General features: G+C 23.7%; 1 protein-coding gene across 3 annotated transcripts in view; it reads right to left on the reverse strand.

Moving 5' to 3' along the window:
- LOC136082389 (uncharacterized) overlaps positions 1-22,500 on the reverse strand; it is a 381,697-nt gene that overhangs the window by 283,343 nt on the left and 75,854 nt on the right. For all 3 annotated transcript variants that reach the window (XM_065801560.1, XM_065801559.1, XM_065801561.1), the window contains one exon: positions 10,861-10,979. In XM_065801560.1, the coding sequence (XP_065657632.1) occupies positions 10,861-10,979 (119 nt within the window). The remainder of the gene's footprint in view (positions 1-10,860; positions 10,980-22,500) is intronic.

Below are 22,500 nucleotides of genomic sequence, written 5' to 3' on the forward strand. Positions count from 1 at the left end.
TATATTTTTTATTTATAAAAATAGAATTTAATATATAATACATAATATAATTGGAGGCTGTAGTAGTTTGTAGGCTAAGAATGAAATTTCTAGTGAATAATTTCACTTTGGCATCTTGCACATTGTGTAGTTATTCTTGATAAATAAATTAAAATATAAAATACAAATCATATAGCTCTAGTAATTTATTAAAACGAGTTGAATAAGTTTAACTTGAATAAGTTCAAGTTTTCACTTTTGAAAGCTTGAACTTGTTTTTATTTTTCTAACTTAAAAATATATGATAAATGCTTTTTATTTCTTATTTCATAACTTTGTTATGGAACCAGACTTAAAAAACATAGATAATAATTTTTTTTCATGAAAAAATATAATATATTTAAACATTTTCGGTAAAAAACTTTTCTGCGAAAAGACGCTTTTATTTGCTTTACCTAAAATTGTACACATTTTTAAAAATGATTTAATAATAGTTTTTGTTTAAATTTGTGATTTTATCGTATATAAAGAACTTCAAGAAGAGAAATTCGAAACCCTTGAAATCTTTATACACGATTTACTAAAGTGGAATTATCTTCTAGAAAAGCGTTGTTGTTAAAAAGTCTTGCTGAACTAGAAAATAGACAAATGAATAGCTTAATTTCTAAAGTTTTGTTTAGTAGTCTTTTCACTGCTGATGTACTTAAGATAAAAGACTAAGAGCCTAGTATTCAAAATGCTTTCTCTATTATAACCTTGGAAGGAATGAAGAGAGGAAAAAAATTAATAATACATGGCGTTAATGAATCAATAGAACTTGATATAAACAAAAAAATAGTAGACGATAGAAACGCACTAAACAAATTTTTTGCAGCGTTAAACTTGATAGTGAAAAAGTATGCGTCATCAACGTTTTGATTCAAAAAGTGAAAAGCCGGAAAAAATTATGGTTTAAATGTTTAACAAGCATTTTGCTGAAAAAGAAATTAAAGAAGCCAGCAAAATGAGCCAAATTGACGAATTTGAAAACAAAGTTTATATCAACCCTGCTCTTACTTTAGCACAACAAGTCGCAGAAAACTTTTGATCGCAGAGAGGAATAAATTTAACAATAAATCCAAAAATCAGCCCTTGTGATTCATCATTAAGAATTAGAAAGTCATCATATTAAATCATCATCAATATATATTTTATAAATTTGACTGGTTCAAGTTTTTTTGAAAAATGTTACAATTATAATCAATAATATAAACACTCAATCTCAACGTCCGCTACACAGTCGTAATGATAATAAATAAGCACAAACAAAGTTGTAAACCAAGTCATTTTAAATGTTTTTTTAATTTATACAGAGTCTTACTTGTAATTTTAATTAATTAAAAGAATTTGTCTATGAAAATAAAAACAATGACGTGATTAATATGCAAGAAGTATGGAAAATTAAAGATTTTATGGAGTATAACTTGGATAACTTGACTGATCTTTGTATATACCAAAAGATTTCATGAGATAGTGGAAATCGTGCTTACATTAGAAATGGAATTACTTTAAAAGTAATTAATACTGGCTTTTTATCTAACATTAAGTAAACTACTTGAAAAACTTGTCTAACATTATCTGTCATTATCTTACATTTGTATATTTTTTGAAAAACTTATTTATTCTAGAGTGTACTCTTTTTTAAACTCTTTTAACTGTTTAAATTTTAATTTGATTTTCGTTCCAAAACAATAACTTCTTTATTCAACAGCTGATACATTGTAAAGACAATAAGAAAACTCGGATTGTTCTAAAGAATGCTTTTCATAGATCTACTGAGAATTTATACAACATTAATTTATTTATACGACAAAAATTTAAAAAAACTTATGTTTTATTGAATTTGAACAAGAAGTTGTGAACCTGCTTGTAGATCATTTTTTTATCCTTCGCTTGAGATTAGACCAAACAAGTTTAAGCTTATAAATTTTTCCGAATATTTTCTAAATATAAAGGATTTAAAGTCAGCATTTTATGAATCAATACTGCCTTTCTCCAAAAAGTAGTTGTAATTTTGAACTAACAAGTAACAAATGAAATAAATATTGCTTATCAGGTTGCACTTTTTAATAATTATTAACTTATTATTCATTAAGAATTTTTTAACAAAAATGATTAATCATTCTATTAGTACTGGATATTTTCCCCAAGAATTAAATCTAGCTACGATAAAAGATGTTTTAAAAAAGGAAATACAACTTTTGTGAACAGTCACAGGCCAATAAGTATATTGCAAGCATTACTAAAAAAAAAAAATTTTCAAAATATATATGATCACACAGTAAGACATCATCTTTTTGTTGCTGATCTAACAATGATTGCAAAGGCTGACTCTATTATACAGTGACAGGAAACATGTTGCAGGAAAATAGAAAAAATAGTAAATAAATGATAGCGCAAAAAATGTAGAAATAGTGTTACAAGGGCTTAAGGTTACTTAATACGAAGAAAGCTATAAAGAAAAAGCTTCAACACATTTGGAATATTTTGGGACGACAAAATTAAATGGCATCACCAATTAGTAAAAACATCAAAAAAGTTACTTAAAGACATCTACCTATTTAGAAGGTAAAATCTAATGTTATTTTACACAATGTTTTCATTAGAAGACATTAGTGCATAGTGTTGAAATTTGGGGAAACAGTTTAATTTATTAAAAATTAAAAAATTAAAAAATATAATTCAAATCAAATGTTTATAAAAGAAAGATTTACAGATTATTGGCCCCAACAAAGTACACATAAGACCAATCCTAAACAAATTGAATCTGTTATCTTTAGATCAAGAGTGTCAAACGGCTATTAGAATTCAAGTATGGAAGATATGTGTTAGACTAGCAATATCTTTATTTATGATTTTAGCTGGGATGCTATTTATGATTTTAGCTGGGATGACATGGTAAATTTTTAAGAGGTAAGAGAAGAATAGTCCATCCTAACTTAAAGATTTGGGTATTGGCGAATGAGGCCATTAACAAAATTGCAATTGAAGCTATTCAATTAAAAGATACGGATTTCCTTTTAACAGCAAAAAAAAAATCAAGAACCAAACAAAAGAAAAACTTTTTGCTTATAATATAGCTTCGAAATATCACAACATCGGTTGCGCTAAATGGCAATGGTAAAATTTTGTTTCGCTTTTTTTTTTTTGGGATTAAGGAAAACAACTTTCAATAGGTATTATCTCATTTCAAGTTCAATTTACTTTGTTATTGTAAAATTATTTAATATTACAAAAAATAATAATGTATAAATTAAACTAAATAAATATATTTAATCAAAATAACTTAATATGATTTTCTAATCAAAAAACTACAATTTATAATTTTAATCGGAAAAAGCTTATGTATTTTTCTTATCAAAAAAGCATAATTTATTTTTTGATTACTAAAAAAATAATATTTTTTTAATCGAAAGAATATAAATGATTTATTTAATCAAAAAATTTAATCAAAATGTATTTCTCATTTATAAAGAATACTCTAATTTTTTAATTAAAAAAAGGCGAAACGTATTTTTAATCTTAAAAAAATACTTTTATTAATCAAAAAATATTATGTATTTTTTAATTATAAAAGAGTATTATTTTATTTAAATTAAAAAAGGATAGCATATTTTCAATCAAAATATTTATATATATATATAAATATATATTTTAATCAATAAAATTGTAATAATTTCTTAATCGAACAAGTATATTATATTTTGACACCAAAAAATAAAATTTAAATATTTAATCAAAAGATTTAATATATTTTTTATTCAAAAAAGAATAATATAATTTTTTTAATTAAAAAATATGATTTATTTTTGAAATAAAAAAGCATAATATATTCCTATTTCAAAATATTAAAATATCTTTTTTTTATCAATATAATATAATATATTTTTCTAATCAAAATTTATCATTTTTATTTATTTATAATAAATTCCATTTGCTCTGAACACTGAAAAGAAATAAAAAGAAATTCTTCTCAGTGTTCAGAGCAAATGAAAACTGGTTTGGGTTTCTGCTGTTGGTATATGTTAATTTAATGGTTATAGAATGGCATGAGTCAGTAAGGATTTCGGTTAGGATATCAATGCAGATCTTGTCAAATAACTCTTCAATGGCAAAACTACTATTAAAGCTGCTCAAATATGGTCACATTACATCAAAAAAGTTAAGCACATTTTTATGGAAATTCTGCATTTCTATTTTTACAGTAGGACTGCACGAAGTAAGAACAAAAACGCTATTTTGTTTTGATTAAAAAATAATAATATATTTTAAAATTAGAAAATATAATATATTTTTTAAACAAAAATAATATATTACACTTTTAATTAAAAATATGACAGCTTTTAAACAAAAAAGCATTTTTTATTCTTTAATTAAAAAAATTTAGTATATTTTCTTTAATTAAAAAATATTACATACTTTTTTTAATCAAGAAAATATATTATGTTTTTTTAATCAAAAACAATAATATATTTTTTATTCAGAATGAATTAAATATCTTTTTTTAATCAAGAAAACATAATTTTTTTTTTTAATAAAAAAATATACACATTTATTTTTGATTCAAAAACAAACAGCATATTTCTTTAAAAAAAGTATGATATTATTTTAATCCAAAGTTATATTTCAATTTTTCAATCAAAAATAATTATATTTTAATTTTAACAAAAATTATAATATATATTTTAATCAATAAAGCAATATATACTTTTTTAACGAAAAAGCATATGTTTTGTTAATCAAAAAAGCTTAATATATTTTTATTAATTAAAAATATATATATAATATTTTTGAATCGAAAAACCAAAATATTTTTTAATTTACGAATTATAATAAATTTTTTAAATCAAAATATAAATTAAAAAAACATAATATATTATCTTAATTAAAAAAAATAGAGTTTTTTTTAATTAATATTTTTTAAACAAAAGCATACATTATTTTTTAAATAAAAAAGCATATTTCATTTTTTTCATAAAATAAATATTTTGTTTTTTTAACCAAAACAATATAATAAATTTTTTCAACAAAAAAATAATGTATTTTATAGATCAAAAAAAAGATAATTTTTTTTTTTTTAATTAAAATATCGTAGCATAATTTTCTATTAAAAATCTAATATATTTTTTTAATCAAAAAAGGATAAAGATTTTATAATCAAAAAAATTAAATAATTTTTTTAGGTCAAAAATTTATAATTTTTTTTTTAATTTAAAAAAATAAAATATATTTTTCAAATCAAAAAATATTAAAACATTTTTCTAGTTAAAAAAGTTAAACCTGTTTTTTTAATTATAAGAAAATACAATACTTTTTAATCAAAAGATATAATATTTTTTTAATCAATTTAGTTTTTTTGACTAAAAAACCGTTCGACTAAAAAAACATAATCTGACTAAAAAAACAAAAATTGACTTAAAAAACAAAAATTGACTAAAAAAACAAAAAAAAATTTTGACTAAAAAAAGTATAATACAGTTTTGGATTAAAAGAATATACTAAATTTTGTTCATTGAAAATATGAATATATTTTTAGTCAAAAAAAAATAATATCCTTTTTTTATCAAACGAAATGTAATTTATTTTTTAATCCAAAAAAAATATTATATTATATTATTCAAAAAATTAGATTATATTCTATTATTAAAAAAAATATAATCGAAATTTATTACGTTTTTATATTTTATTTGTTAAACATAAAATTATAAGTTTTTTAATTAATAAAGGATAAAAAATTATTTTCATTAAAAAAATATGTATTATTTATTTTTTATTCAAAAAATGAATAATTTTTCTCTACATAAAATAATAATATTTTTCTAAATCAAAAAAAAATATCGAATTTTTTTAATTAAAAAGCATAAAATATTTTTTTAGCATCTCATATCGGTGCTTTCTGTTTTCTTTGAAATCTTCAAATGCAAATTTTATAATTGAATCTTTGATTACTTTACCATATATTAACATATTTTTTTGCAAAAAAGAATAACATATCTTTTTTATTATTTAAAAAAAAAAATGTAGTTTTTAATACAAAAACTAAAACAGACATTTTAAATCAAAAAAAATATTTTATTTTTTATTAAAAAATATGATTTGTTTTTAAATCAAAAAAAAAAAAATTTTTAAAAGAAATATTTTTATTTTTTATTACTATATATTTTCATTATTTTTTGTATTTATTTTTGTTATTTTTTATTTATTATTAATATTGTTCATTTATTTATTATTATTTTTTATTATTATATACTATATATTTGCTATAATTTTTTAATTAATAAAGCATAACATTTTTAATCAAACAAGCGTAATATATTTTTTTAATCAAAGAAATGAAATTTTAATCGTAAATGTAACTTTTAATCATAAAAACTTTTTAATGAGAAAAGAGTAATACTTTTTTTAAACAAAAAATAATGACATACATTTTAATGATAAAAATATAATACATTTTCATCAACAAAGTACTTTTTGAATCAATAAAATATATTATAATTGTTTAATCAAAAAAGTTTAATATATTTTTCTAATATCCCATATCGGTACTTTCCGTTTTCTTAAAAGTCTTTGAAAGTGTAATTTATAATAGTATTTCTTTGACTTTTTTACAAAAACAAAATTTAATCCAAAACAGCTCCGATTTTCAAAAAAAAAAACGTTTAATTGAACATGTCATTATTGAATAAATCGATTAGAAATCTCATGGTTTTAAAAATGATAAGTTTACTTTTAGAATATTCATATAATTATCCAAGGTATTTAACACCGTTGGTCTCTTTATTGTGTTAGAAAAACTAAAATGGTATGAGATATGCAATGAATTATATCTTTAAAAATAAAGTTAAGTAACTAATAGAAAACAATATGTTCAAATTTAGAAATCCGGAATACTGAATATCCTGTGTGGAGTGTCTCAACGATCGATCCTAAGATCGTTATTAGTTTTAACTTATGTTGATGATTTTAATAATCCATCAGTAAAACTATATGTTTTAATGTTTTCAGACAATAAAAATCTATTTTTATCTAACTGCAATATTAATTAATTATATGCTAACATCAAAAATAAATTAGAAAAGCTAAATAATTGGTTCAAACCTTTAATGTTAAATATGAAAATGATGAACATATATCAGATATATATTTAGTAACACCTAAACTTTATGTAAAAATTTACCAATAGTCTAACTCCTAAAATTTTTATAAGCAAATTTAATAACAAGTCTAAATGAGAAGTATTTCTTAAGAATAAAACATAGTAACACATAAAAACTTCCTGAAAAAGTAAACAAATACACCGAGTATAGTGAAACTTAGAGAGGACGTAACATATGGAACTCTTTTCCGAATAGCAATCTAAATATGGTCAAATCATCAGTATCAAAAAAAAATAGACGTTTTAAGTTTTACGGAATTATTTTTACTTTTGTTAACAAAAAAAAATTTGTAAGTGCTAAATCTTCTTATTAAACTGTTTGTCTTTTAAAATATTATATGTAATCTTTATATATTATATGTTCAATATGATATTATATACTTAATCGGATATTCGTATTTAAATATCTTTTTTTATGACTTTTTGTTACTATTAGTATTTATCAATATTATATCTACTTTTTTACTATTTGTGTATATATATATATAATATATATATTTATAGATATATATATATATATATATATATATATATATATATATATATATATATATATATATATATATATATATATATAAATCCTTTTTTCTATTTTCTGTCAGATTCGTATTTTTAAAAAAACTTTTTTTCGACTTTTGGCGACTATTTATATATTTTAATACTATATATATTCTTTATTCACCGTATGTATTTTTAAATATTGTATCCTCTTTTTTGACTCTTGAGGATATTTGTACTTTTAATTAATAAATCTTCTTTTTTTTCTCTACTTTTATTTTAAATACTATATCTTATTTTTCCTTTTTTTTTTTTTTTTGTTAATTTTCCTACTTGATTTATTGACCATATTTTACTAATATTGTTGTAATATGTATGGGCCCTATTTTAAATCAAAAAAATATAATATATATATACATATCAAATAAAGCAAATCTCTTTGATTGATATTTAAATTTTAATTAATTTAAACTTGGTCCTATTTTGTGATAATGTTATTCAATTTCTTATAAGTATTGCCATGTTTTCCTTTTGAAAACCACTTTGCCAATCTCATAAAGTTTTGTTCGTTATGAAAAAATTCAAGTCGTGCAGGTTTTTCATATAGTTTCACATATAGAAAATACGTTAAAGAAATACTCCAGCAAGTCTTAATACAAAAATACTTTGTTATTTTTTACTGAACAATGGAAAATATGTCTTTGTCAAAGAAGATAAGAGTTTAGCATATGTTATTACCGGTGAAGCGTAGGCATAAACGTTCTCTAAAATATAAACTTTATTATTTGAAACGCAATTGTTTGAAATAAGCTTAACGAGAAATTTAAAATGACCTTAACAATGCAGCTAAACGAGAATCTTTTCGAAAGCAACGAAAAATGTTTTTTGGAAACAAAGCTAATATAAAAAAAAAGATATCAATAATAATTATGAAAAGGAAGGGTTTGCTTGAAGTACAATATATGAGAACCTAAAAAGACTTCAAACTGTTCAATTATTTTGTGTTAGAAAACACCCTGGTCGTTCAACATCCTGTACAAGAGAAAAAAAAACCGAATTAACGAGACTTGTCAACAATCGAAAAGGGGTAAGTCAGAGAAAAATAGGTTTTATATTCGGTACAAATCAAGTAACAATTGGTCGTCAGTTAAAAAAATGAATACTAAATTAGAAAACGTGAAAAGGCTCTAAAGTACTCTATAAAAACAACAATTAAAGGCAATAAAAAGAACCAGGAAACTAGTTAACCAACTCTAATACATAAAATCTCTTCTGGTCAACGATGACGAAAATTACTTTTGTTTTGCAGGGGACAATAAGCCTGAAAAATCTGGATACCATTACGCTACCTGTTTTCAACGTTTAATCAACGTTGAAATGTTTGCTGGGTAATACAAGATTAATACAGAATAATCACATGCAAAAATGATTACTCTGTGCATTAATGGTGACTTTAAAATTGTTATAATTCTTTTATATTTTATATGAACTACCATGATTTTGTCAGCGTATTGTGTCCAAGCATGAGCTTTAGATGTTATGTATTTTTTTGGTTCTGGTTTTTATAAAATTTTAAAAAACGATTATACTTTTATATGATTTATAAAACTACCCATGATAGCGAACTTAAAAAACTTAGCTTTTGTGTACTTAGATATCAACATCGTTAACTTGACTTTAGTTAAGAAAATATAAAAGAAAATTTCTTAACCCAATATAGATTCAAGTTCTAATCTATTCTTGCATACATTAATTACATATAGTTGTCAAAGTACAAGATTTCTACCAATTTTCACAAAAACAAAAATAAAAATTACGACCAAAGAAGAGCTTTGAACAAAAAAAAAACATGTTAATAAACAATCATAACAGATCTTATTATTAAACCATGTGGTTCATTTTACCTAAATAACGTGTTTTTTTTTAATTTTATTAAATCCGGACAACCAATCAAGATTTTAGGAGATTATCAAAACCAACTCAAAAAAGGAATATTCGGTGTAGGTTTTCTCGCCACAAACATTTTTATTTTATGTAACAATAAAATTTATCTGTCATAATTCAGAGGACTCGTCATTGGAAATATGTTGTGGTAAGCAAAATATTTTATAGAAGTAGCAAAATTTTGAAATTGCGTAGTCTACACCGAGAACAATTATTACCTAAAATTTATTATCTACAATTATTACATAAAATTATTACGTAGAAATAGTAAACCACTTACGCTTACATTTATTTAAAGTAATTAACACAATAAATTAAGTTAAAGTGTACTTTTCATCTATTTTCCATGCATATAGTTATAATAGTTTGAAATCATTACCAAAACTTACGGTAATATTATTAGATTATTGTACCGATGTTTTTTGTTGCTTAACTTACCATCACCATTGCCATTATGATTTTCAAAACTTAACACCATCACGTTACACATATATAAAATGACAGAGAAAATTTAAAATATTGGACCGGTAGAAAAAAAACCAAAACAATGAGTTCGTACTTTTCTCTTTAAGATCTTTTTTAAAATACGTAATTTTGAATTTAAAAACAAACAAGTATTTTTTTTGTTGAAAAACAGCTGCAAATCAATTTACGAAGCCAATAACATTTTGTTAAATAATTTAATTGCACTGTATAAAATTAATTTGCTTTTATAATTAAATGCCTATACAACATAAGTAGTGTTTTATATTTATATTAATTGCTTCTATGAGCAGTTATCACATTTGCTTAACAATACACAAAGTTTTCTTTTGCAACTTATCATGCAAATAAAATTTAGTTATTAAAAAAACTTTTATATTGAAAAACTTAAAAATTCGGCTGTATTTAAACTTCTGTACATTACCCACTTTACCATTATCTACTAGTTTTATTAACTTAGAAATAATTAAGACACTAAATAAAACTTTATAATATAATTTTTGTAAATAAAAATTCAGACATGCAACTTTGTTTTGAAAATTCTAACTTTAACAGGCACTTTACGCGAACTTTTATTAGACAATAAGAAAAAAAAAAATTTTTAACATAATTTTTTTTATATTAGGATTCTGCTAAAACTTAAAACATCTGTTTAAGTATGTACTAAAGATCCCACTTAGAGCTTTAATAAAAAAATTTATAAAAATGTAACTAGTTTTTTCATTAAAAATAAAATAAAATAAAATAAAACAATAACTTACTATAAAAAAATCTGCATCTTTCATTCCATAAACTACTTCAAAATAATGCCAAGCATTTTTTAAAAAATCAATTTTATAAGTACTTGATGAATTTTGGAGACCATTAATAAAACATAAACCTAAGACAAGCAAAAGTTTAAACTAATATATAATCTAAATATTACTAATACTTTAAAACAAACTCGAAAAATTTGTTGATCTAAAAGTTAAGTAAAAAATAATATTAAAAAGTAGTAAGAAAAACTTGATTATTCTTAAACTAATATCAAAGGATAGAATAATTGTAAGCGGTAATATTCTTGTCCAGTAAACTCGTCAAAGATCAATAAAAGTGAAATTAAATTAAAAGTTGATATCAATTAATAAAAACAGAATTGCATATAACAAAAAACATAAGATGCAATAAAAACTATTTTAAAATTAACTTAATAATTTAATTAAGAAACTTAAATCTAATTTAAACTAATGATAATACATTTTTTTATGCAAATTAAAATTAGCAAAATTAAACCACTTTGCAGCTTTTATAATTTTCGTAAAGTTTATGCATTAACTTGGCAAAAATATTTTTTAGTAGAATATGTAAAATAGATTCATCTGATACATTATTATTCTCTTCAAGGAAATGAAGCAATTTGATTCAGTATTTTCATCTCACAATTTTAGGCAAATCTCCTCAATGATTATTTGATCAGAAAATGCTTATTGTCACGCCTTTAAGATGAAAGAACTTTTCCATTGGCAAATTATGAGTTAAAAAGTAAAAAATGGTGGCATATTTAGCTTTCTTTCAAATTTTATCTGGCTTTGAGTAGAAGCTTACATCATAAAGTAAGTGAATATGTTCAGTTTTAAAACAATATAATAATAAAATGTTGTACGGTACTCGAAAAAAAAATTTAATTCACATTTTTAACCTTGATTTATTTTACCTAAAAATTTGTTGAAACCAAGGTTATATGCTAGATTTTATCAAAACTTTTGCTGATCATTGCATTTTGCAGTTTTTTTTTTAAATATGCTTATTAATAATTCTATTAAAAATAGTATTTAATTAAAATTATTTATATAAGCATATTTTAATGGAAACAAAAGTCAGGAAATCAAAACCAAAATAGGTGATGACTTTTTTAAATCAAAAATAGGTGAAGACCCTTTCAGTTTACTTATTTTATTTCATGATCTAATTTTAAAAGAAATATTTTAAATTGAAGTTTTTTCATTATGAGAAACGCTTACATACTACTTTGAATTTTAAATTATTTAAAATTCAAAATAGTATGTAACACTATTTTTTTTCATACTATTTTGAGTTTTAAATAGAATCTTTGAACTACGAAATTATCATATGAAAAATTTTTCGGGTATTTATGAGAAATTTTAGTAAAGTATGAGTAAAATATATTAGGAGACAAACCATGTTTTGATTTAAACATGAACAGCTTAACTTGGTATATATTAAGTTTATAAACATTGAGTGGATTAAGTTTAATTAAGAGAGGCTCTCCATGAACAGTTTCTTAACGCCAAAAATAATTCTACATGCAAGTTTTTGTTAAACCATGGATTTTTTTAAGCTTTCCATAGTTGCTACTTTCCCATGCAATATTGCAATAGGATAGATAACTATGGATAAATGAAAAATATAATATTTAAAGACTTAATATTAATAAATGGTTTAACTCTATATAGAACAGAAATATTTTTGAAAATTTTATTTTTAACAGATTTAATATGATATTTCCATGATATATTTTCATTTAATATTATTCCTAGGAAGTTAACATTTGATTCTCTTTTAATAACTGAATTATTCATAAAGAGATTGGGTAATTTTAAAGGGAGGTGAACACTTTTATTGGGTTTATAAAACATCACAAATTTAGTTTACTGTACATTTAATGAAAGTTTATTACAAGTAATTCAATCTTTAATTTTTATTAGTTCTTCATTAAATATTTTACAAATATCTTTCACATTTTTATTTCAGTAAAAAAGGAAAGAGTAGCCAGCAAACAAAATAAGATTTAAAGCTTAATATAAATTGTTAATGTACACCAAAAATAATAGTGGCCCTAAGTTGGATCCCTGGGGAACACCACAGGTTGTAATTTTGTTTCCTGTTTCATTTTCGTTATACTCTATGTATTGTTTTTTGTTTCACAGGTTATTTTTAAACCAAAGTAGGGTAACCAAAGAGTAGAGTAAACCAAATGTAAACATGAATGTTTTTCTTTAAACGACTTTTTTAATTACTTAGCTAAAGAATTCTATATTTCGGCAAGTTAAATTTTACTGTGTAAACGCTGCATTGTTTTATAACTAAATTTAAAGATGTTTTTTTATCAAGGATCAACTCAAGTATTTTTAACTTTCTCTAGTGATAACCTTTTATCATTACACAAAATGGCTCTTGTTTATTCTTGACTATGTACTAAATTAATTAAACCTTAAGAACAAACAAATTATACGTCTCTAGAATGAAAAAGTTTATGTACAAAACAAGATAAAATGTGAACCATTCTTGAAAGCTGCTGCCATCGGCTTGCGGCTATTATTTAAAAAAATAAAAAGCTGCTATAAGCCGCTTGCGGTTTCGATTTTTCCTTTTTTTTTTTTGCAAAATCTGAAGGAATTGAAATGTATCAAGCAAAATGCATTGAAAAAAGCTGGTCAACCTTATTTAAGTGCGAAGGGAAAGTCTATTAAAGCCAAAAAAAACTTAAACTTTTAAATTTAAGTGTTGCCAAAAATGAAATCAAAATTATCAAAAGATTTTTAACAAACTAGATAAACATTACAATTTGAAGAGCCTTTATAGAAAAAAAATTTATTTTCAACATCCTCAAAATGTTTTAATAATGGCAGACAGCAAATAAAAAATTAAATATCTAGAATACTGAATTCATTTGCAGATTACTTTTAATTTGACTTAACGGAAATTAGACATGACATGAGTCAAAAATGATTTACAATGCCATAAACAAAAAAGGCTATCACTATGATGGCATTAGAAGATAAACGCAATAAATATTTTAAAAATAAAATAAGTGAGATAAAGTTAAAGGAAGTCGTGGACCACATTAAAAATTGCTTCTGTAGAAGCTTAACAAATTAGAAACACCTGTCATTAGTACTAAAAAAAAAGTGAGGAAAATGTACAACTTTTTTTGCTGTGCACTTACTCAAGAAAAGACATTTGTACTTGTGAAACTTTCTTTTTATAGGCATATTTTTTTCCCAAAAATTAATTCGGATTTCTATATGCGCAAGACAGATTGATGTGATTTGTGTAAGGAGGTTACTGTGTCTGAAATTCAAAAAAAAAAAGCTATGATGGACAACTATTAGACAGCTATTGCAAAAAAGTATATGTAGCACATCAAAAATAAACTTGCCTTGAGAGAAAAAAAAAGAATGAAAAAAGGAAAATAAACAATGTTGTATTGTAATGTTTGAACTTGAAAATGTTATTTGATTGCCAAGAGCCGAAAATGTTCATTATTTTAAAAAGTAAATTGAATATCTACAATCTTACAGTCAATGAAAACAATTCAAAGCAAGGATACTGTGCTGTTTGAAGTAAACTGAAATCCATAAAAGCAGTTAATAATATTTCTTCATCTTTAATAATAGTTCTTAAAATAATTGTAAAAATAAACCCTTCAATAAATTTTTGAGTGAAGCAATCGCGTAGAGTGACAGCTGTACTCCAAAAAACAGAAACAGCATAATGTCTTTTGCTATAATGAACTTCCTGAGACACCATGAGCACATAAAATTTGTTATCTTATAGGACACTAATGAGTATAGAAGATATATAAAACACATTCTCATATTGAGAAAGCCATGAATACATGTTAAGTGTTTTACCAAGTCAGCGTTGTTTGATTATTTTTGAAAGTAAGACGACAAAAACCTTACAAAGTCATTCAAATGAGAACAAACGCATTTTTTAATTTTCAAACATGCTCGAAAGTGTTTCAGTTTTCTAAAGTTCCAAATTTACAAATTTTTTTGTTATGACATTATCTAAAGACCCATTTGTTGTCCTCAAAAAAAGTCATTGTAGTACTTTATTTGAAAATAACATTTATGTTTGACAAGTCATAAAAACTAGAAAGAACAAGAAAACAAACAAAACATAAACTTTTCACATATCGAGTCTAGATTTGACAAAATAAATAAGCAGAGTCAGAAGAAAAGGAAAAACCTTAAAGAAATGTTAAAATTTATGAGACACGTTGATAAGGCTTTCTGTGCAAGTGTTGAAATAAAGAAATTCTTAACTTAGCCATATCAAAACTATGCATATTTAAGAGATTGTGTTTCAATATTTAAATATACTTTTTATACGTGTATTTAAGACTAAATTTTTTCAATTAAAAGCTCATGTCAAATGGTACTTATTTTCATTACAATAAATTTATGTAGATATTTACTGTTTTGCTAGTATATTCATGTTGTGTAATCATGTTTTTTTTGTTCATGGTTCATGTTGTATAATAATATTTTTTGAAAACCACTATTTAAATTGTTGTGTTAAAATTGGTTTGTGTTAAATAGAAACATCTCGAAAAAACTTGAAACAAAACTATAAAACTTAAATACATGTCTACATTATTAAGTCAAAAGCCACCATTTATTTTTTACCTTCCTTCTTTTTGCTCTGTTACAAAATAAACAGTTTTGAGAATTTAATGCGATCAAGGCCCTGGAGAGGATAAAAGTTTGTTCCTATCTCCAAACAACAACGGTAATAAGCTACATGTAAAAAAGACTTTTAAAAAATAAGATTTTTGGGGTTTTGCATATATACAACGTTATCATACATGTTGTAAATTTATTTTTTCTTAGTGACCTTATGGGCCTAGTGAAAAGGCTCAATCTTGTAAATATTTTTATCCAAGAGCCACAAACACTGGAGACAGAACCCGATTATTTTAAGATCACAATTTTAAAAACAATATAACAAAAAACTAAGAGGTAAACAAATAATACAAGGGTACAAACAATGTAAAAAACACCAACTAAGATAAAAAAATAAAAATAAAAAACTTCCATCAACTACTGTAAAACTTTTAGCAATGTCAATTTGAACAATAAAGATGTCCCTGATGTGTATTTAGTTTAAATTGTTAAGCTCTCGTAAGAAGCTTGTTGTTACAAACATGGGTTTTGCATAGCTTTTTTTTCATATTGCTATGAACTATTTATTATTGATTTAAGTTCTCTTTTTACAACATGGGTAAAGTACCAAAAAGATTAAACCATCAATATCATCAACAATTGCAGTTTATTCTTGTACCAGTCTGAGGAAAACATAAATAAATTAAAACCAAAAGCTCATTAAAATATATCTTAGAAAAAAAATTCAAAGTAGCTTTTCACTTACATTAATAATTTTTACATTAATAACTTTAAGAAACACAAACAAAAAGTAATTTACATTTACAAGAAAATGGCTGAAGACAATCCTCTCTATCTTCCTTTTGCAATTTCTACCTACCCTGATCATTGGAAAATGTTATGATTGCACAAAAACTAGACTAAGCTGATTTTTACCATCACTTACACCCTGCTGGCATAACAAATTTTTTTAAATATTCATATCATATGTTTGTGCTAATCCTCCATAAACCACAACTCAAGTTATGTTATTGCTACTCTGAAAAGTTATCCTTACCAGATAACACATAGGCATTGGGCCGACATCGACGCGATATCTGAAATAAATGTATAAAAGTTACTCAAAGATGTAGTTTTAACATATGTTTAATGGGCGGCTGTACATTGGCAGGACATAAACGAACACGGCAAGTTAACATAGGCGCGACGTCTGCATTTGTGCGTTTTGTTTACGCCTTGATAACAAGCAGTTGACTATAAAAATGAATGAAGGAAATAATTGGCAGCAATGGGATTTTACTTTACTTCAAAAATTTAATGCAATATTTGAACGTTGTGTAATTGAGTTTAAAATTCAATTTAAAATTTAATGTATTAACAAAATAAAATATATTACCAAATGTAAATAAATTAACTTTATAATAAACAATATGCAGTCGACTCGGGTAACTTTAAATTTGTTTTGCACATTTTATATATAATATGAAAATCATATTTTTTGAAAAGGAAGTAAGCAACTATAAAACACGTTAAGTTTAAAAAATATAATTTAAAATAAAAAAACACATTTACACAAACACAAAATCGTTGTTTAACATGAAATAAAATGAGATTTGATTACAAATTTCAATAAAGTAAAAAGTTCTAACTAATATTTGAAGTTTTAAAGATACACAATAAATAATATTAGCCATCTTTTTTCGCAAAATAACTATTAACCGTTGTTTTGAAAATTTTTAGCCTTGAACACTCTTCTAAAAACATATTTCTACACCGGTTCTTATCAGATTTAAATTAATTTTTTATTTCTGTTTAATTTTAGAATGCAATTAAAAAGCAAGCGTCAAAATAAATTGAATTTTTCTACTTTCATTTTTATAATGAAATAGTGTTTTAAGATTTATTAATTTAACAAACAATGAAGTGAATGTTTTATAACTAATGGCTTGACAACAGTAAGCTAGCACATAAAAATAAAAAAACTTTATGAGGTGACGGTTATGCTGATAATATATAAGTAGTGAAGACGTGCAAAGATAAATGCTATACAAGTTTTAAAATTAATAAACTGTTATAAAAATAAAAGTTGTTTATGTTTAATAGAAACTGTAAAAACTTACATTTTGTTTAAAACAGTTTTGTCACAAATATGTTTAATCAAAATCACAATATGCATATATAAATAGATTGTACTTTGTAAACATGATAAATTAAACATTATAAAAACTGCCAAAAAGGATTTACAGTTGTAGATGTTGGTGCTGCTATCTTCGTTAAATTCTCGTCAGCCAAATAATGTGATTGCAATTAATAGTTGGTATAAGTTTTTGATTTAAAAAAATTGAGTTGTGTATTATATAGTTTAACAAACAATTAACTTGAAACATGTTCTACTAGAGTTCGTGACCTTAAATTAGTTACTATTAAATTCATTCTGCTAAAACCACGTTTACATTTAGCAAAGCTATTAGCAATAATTCTATGTTGAAACTGTTTTTCATTCAAGTCTTTTAATAAATCGATCATCGTTAGCTGTGTAATCTCTAAAGGCATTAATATATTTTTGAAACGCTATTTTAAAACGCTTGCAAAGCGACTGAATATCGTCTAACCCATATTAAAGATTAAAAAAGATTAGCTATTTACTTGGATCCAATACTCTTAATTTGTTAGTTATGGATGAAGTTAAAATACCTTGCTAACTTTTGGTACTGTTTGCGCTACCATTCAGTATATGTTTTATATTACTTATAACACTTTTTAAAAACTGATTTCAATGATTATTACTTTTATTTTGTGACTATTAGTCAACGCTATTAAAAACAACTCTATTTTACGAATATCCACTTACGTATTCCAGCAGTTTCTTTCCTTTTTGAAAATCTTTTAAAACTTTTAAATATGAAATTGTGCGGCGAATTCACTTATCTTCTGATACTATATTCGTGTCTTATTTTTGTAACGATTTGGAAATTGTGGATATATCACATAAAGCATCATAGATTAATGCTAAATTAGTTACAATCTGCTTCAATGTTATTTACTTTCCTAATATATTAAACATAGCTTGTTCTGTTTTGGATCACATATTCTTTTGCAAGCATTTTCAAAATGATGCAAGCTTTTGCCAAACGGCAGATACAGTTTTAAAAGAACTTGCAACCCAACGAACATTAAATAATTGTCAATTTTTTATTTTATTTTATTTTTTTCTGATGATAAAAGCGCTTTCTTCTATTTCTCGTTAGTTTCTTGCTATCAGAAAGAGTTTATCGATAAATTGCGAAAGTAAACTATATTTACTTCCGCAATCGCATTTCCTATTGACAACTCTAAATGATGGTTCAAACAATCCCAAATAAATAAATTTGGATAATTTTCTAACAATTTCGTTCTCAAACCGGATTTTTTCCCTACTGTAAGACTTGCTCCATCATTTGTAAAAAAAATTCAGTGCTGTTTTAAATAGTCATTGGTAAATCCATATCTTTTAAGACACTTTAACAGAGTTTGTGTTATATTATTTGCGATTTATTCAGGTAGTTCAATCTAATCCAGAAATACATAATAAGGATCATCTGATTTATTGGTTTTGCATTTTAAAAATATTATTAAAGTTGATTTTTTGCTCAACGTTGTAGACTCATCAATTTTTAATGATAAGATTCGGCCATCATTTAAAACATTTTGAAAAATTTATTTTTTCGTTTGTTCTGCAATATGTTCTACTTTATTTGCTGCACTTTTCCTTGGTTGCAACTCGTGTGCAATATTTGTTCCATTCAGTTTTTGAAGATGTAGTATAATCGTCCGAGTAGGGTTAATTGTGTTTTGTAATGTAATAGACTGTACGAAAAACCTGTGCAATGTTATTCATTTCTGAATTATTTTTTCGGATTAGCAGTACTTTTTAAATGCCCTAATATTTCTTTGCGCAAAGATTTTATTTTTGCCATTTTTTTTCCATAAAATGTGATACTTATTGAAGTCCACTCTTTTGAAATTTTAACACCTTGAGTTTTAGAATGACCAAAGTTTAATACTTTTGTACACGTTAGACACTCTAGTATTCCAGTTCAAGATTTAATCCAAGGATATGATAGCCTTTTCTTGGACCGTATATTTATATCTTAAATAGAAGGCCGATTTAATAGTTCGAATTTATGTTGAAGTTGAAGCCAAACTTATAATTGTGTTGATGTTATGATTCTCACTGTGGCTCAAATTTTCTTGCTTTTCATCAACAATTCAAAGTTTTTTTTTAAAAAAAGACTTAAAAGTAACACTAAAAAAAAACTTAAAAGTACCTTGCTTTCGTTTATCGCTGAGTTTTTTCTTACTAACTATAATGATGGAATCAATAAAATTTTTGTTGTAATTATCAAGCTGGGTTAAAAATAACAATACTATGAAAAACAAAATTTTATTCAACCATGCAATAAAAATTAATAATAAATAAAAATCAATTCATTTATAGAATTTAGTTTCAGCATACAGGATTCTAAATTGGAACTAACAATTCAATTAAAAAGTATCAGGTTTGATTGTATATTATTAGGATATGTTAATACAGAAATTGAAATAGAGGATATTTGCAAACTACTTTTATAATAATAAAAGTAGTATGCAAATATGCTTTGAAATTAAATTTTTAAAGCAGATTGAAAAAGTTAAAAATAGTAGTAAGTAACTTAACGTAGTTTTTTATACAGAAAATTTAAATTATAGCATTTAAAAATATTTTAATACATATATTTTTGTTAAAGTAACGAAACGCGTTCTGGAATAATATATAATAATATGTGTATATATATATATGTATATATATATATATATATATATATATATATATATATATATATATATATATATATATATATATATATGAATATATATATATATATATATATATATATATTATATATATATATATATATATATATATATATAATATATATATATATATATATATATATATATATATATATATATATATATATATATATATATATATGTGGAAAATCACTTAACAAAAATTTTTTCATTTTACACTGTGTTTTATCAATAAAGATTCATCAGAAACGAATGATAAATTAATGAAACTTCAATTTATCCCAAAAATTAAATTACAGGAAGTCGCAAATAACTTCACAACTGTTAATTTTAACACAATTCTGGAATTTGCTGACACTCATAAAAAAATTCTTTAGAAAGGATTACTTATGCTATTTTTAAAAATGTTTTTTTAAAAAATTGATTTAATATAAATATTACTTGAGCTCATTTAATTTTATAGAAATTTAATTTTTTTATAGAAATTTAATAATTTTATAGAAATTTAATTTTTTAGGAGAAACTTGTTTTCATGCCTACGTTTAGAAATTAATTCCGACTTTTTGTTTTATAAGCATTCTTGGTTTGTATGTGTAATTATTTTAAATTTTTTTCTTGTAAACATAGTATGCATTTTTTGTAAACTATTTTTATATGCAGGCGCTGTTTAGAGGATGGACCAACTTAGTAAAAAATCATAACAGTTTTTATCTTTTTATTCCTATATTTATTTTGACAGCATGGTGTCTTTTAAATACTTTTTGTTTTTGAAAGATTGCTTATGATTGGCAAAACGTTATTTCCATTCATCCTCTGTTATGCTAATATATTGTGTATAAGGTACAGAGGAAATTTCTTATAGGAAACAACACATTCATATACCACAACTTTTGATAAACAACTTCCACTCCTTGTTCAATTGCTTTTTTGTTTACAATTACAACTTTCATTTACGATTTCTTTTTTGTTTAACAAAGAATTATTGTGACCTTTTATAATTCTTTCCAGATTTTTTGTGCAACTGAAGCTAACTTTAATTGTATTTCGATTTAAAATCTTATGTAATTTATTAGAAGGCGGGAAATGCTTATCGACCAATTTAAAAAACACTTTTCCTATGTTTGCGGAAACATTTTCGCTTTATGGTGGGTTGAATCAAATTACATTTCTAGTTCTACTGCGCTTTTTTGAGTTTTTTTTTTCAGGGTCAAATTTTAGTTCAAAATTTTCAAAGCCACTTTTTTTAAGGGCATATTCAAATATTCGTTCAGAGGAATTGAATACATTTTCATTAGAGGAGTTTTTATTTAGCCTGTTATTAATTGAATTCGGGATTTGTTTTAGAAGTTGGGGTGGATGATTTAAGTTAATATTAATATACAATTATTCGTCGTTTGGTTTTTTGAAAGGCTTATATGAATTTTCAGTGAGGTTAAATGTGACATTAATAAAATTCACAATTTTTAAATTTATATTTATTTTGATTTGAAAGCAAATTTTTTTAAAAATTTTTATAATGCCTTTTCTAATTTTATCGAGCTGCGGACCAGACTTTCTACGCATTACTATTTAACCATCGTCGCGATAAAGGCCTAAATCTTTTATATTGATTATTTTACTTAATAAATTTAAAATATATAGTCCAACAAGTTCACAAGTTTCTGCTTTGTTATAACTTTCCATTGTTACATCAAAGCAATCATGCATGTTTTTCTTTTTCCAATTTTGCTTATGAAAATAAAGTAAGGTTTTTCTACAATTTTTTATTATACGAATTGAGTAATCAGGAATAACTGGCTTTTTGCAAATTCAATTGCCTTATATAAAACATCTGCGGTTATTGAGGGATAAAAGTCATTAATGTCAAATTGAATAAATGTGCAGTCATTTTTATTTTCGAATATGGAGAACTAATCTATAACATCAGTGGTATTTTTCCATTGTTACAAATTTAATTTATTTCGAAGAATATTATTAATTTTGTGCAATTTAATTTTGCCTACATGTCCAATCTTACTTTTGGACGGAACCAATAACCTACAAGGAAGTTTGTTTTGAATATTTGATTTATGGTCTTTAAGTATTACAAAGGTTTGGGCAGTGGCAGGTGATTCGATTCTTTTGTCAAGATTTAGTTTTTTAGCAATACTTTGCGCTTGTCAATAAATTGTGTTTTAT

Source organism: Hydra vulgaris, chromosome 07 (genome assembly GCF_038396675.1).
Source record: "Hydra vulgaris chromosome 07, alternate assembly HydraT2T_AEP".
Taxonomy (NCBI): Eukaryota; Metazoa; Cnidaria; class Hydrozoa; order Anthoathecata; family Hydridae; genus Hydra; species Hydra vulgaris.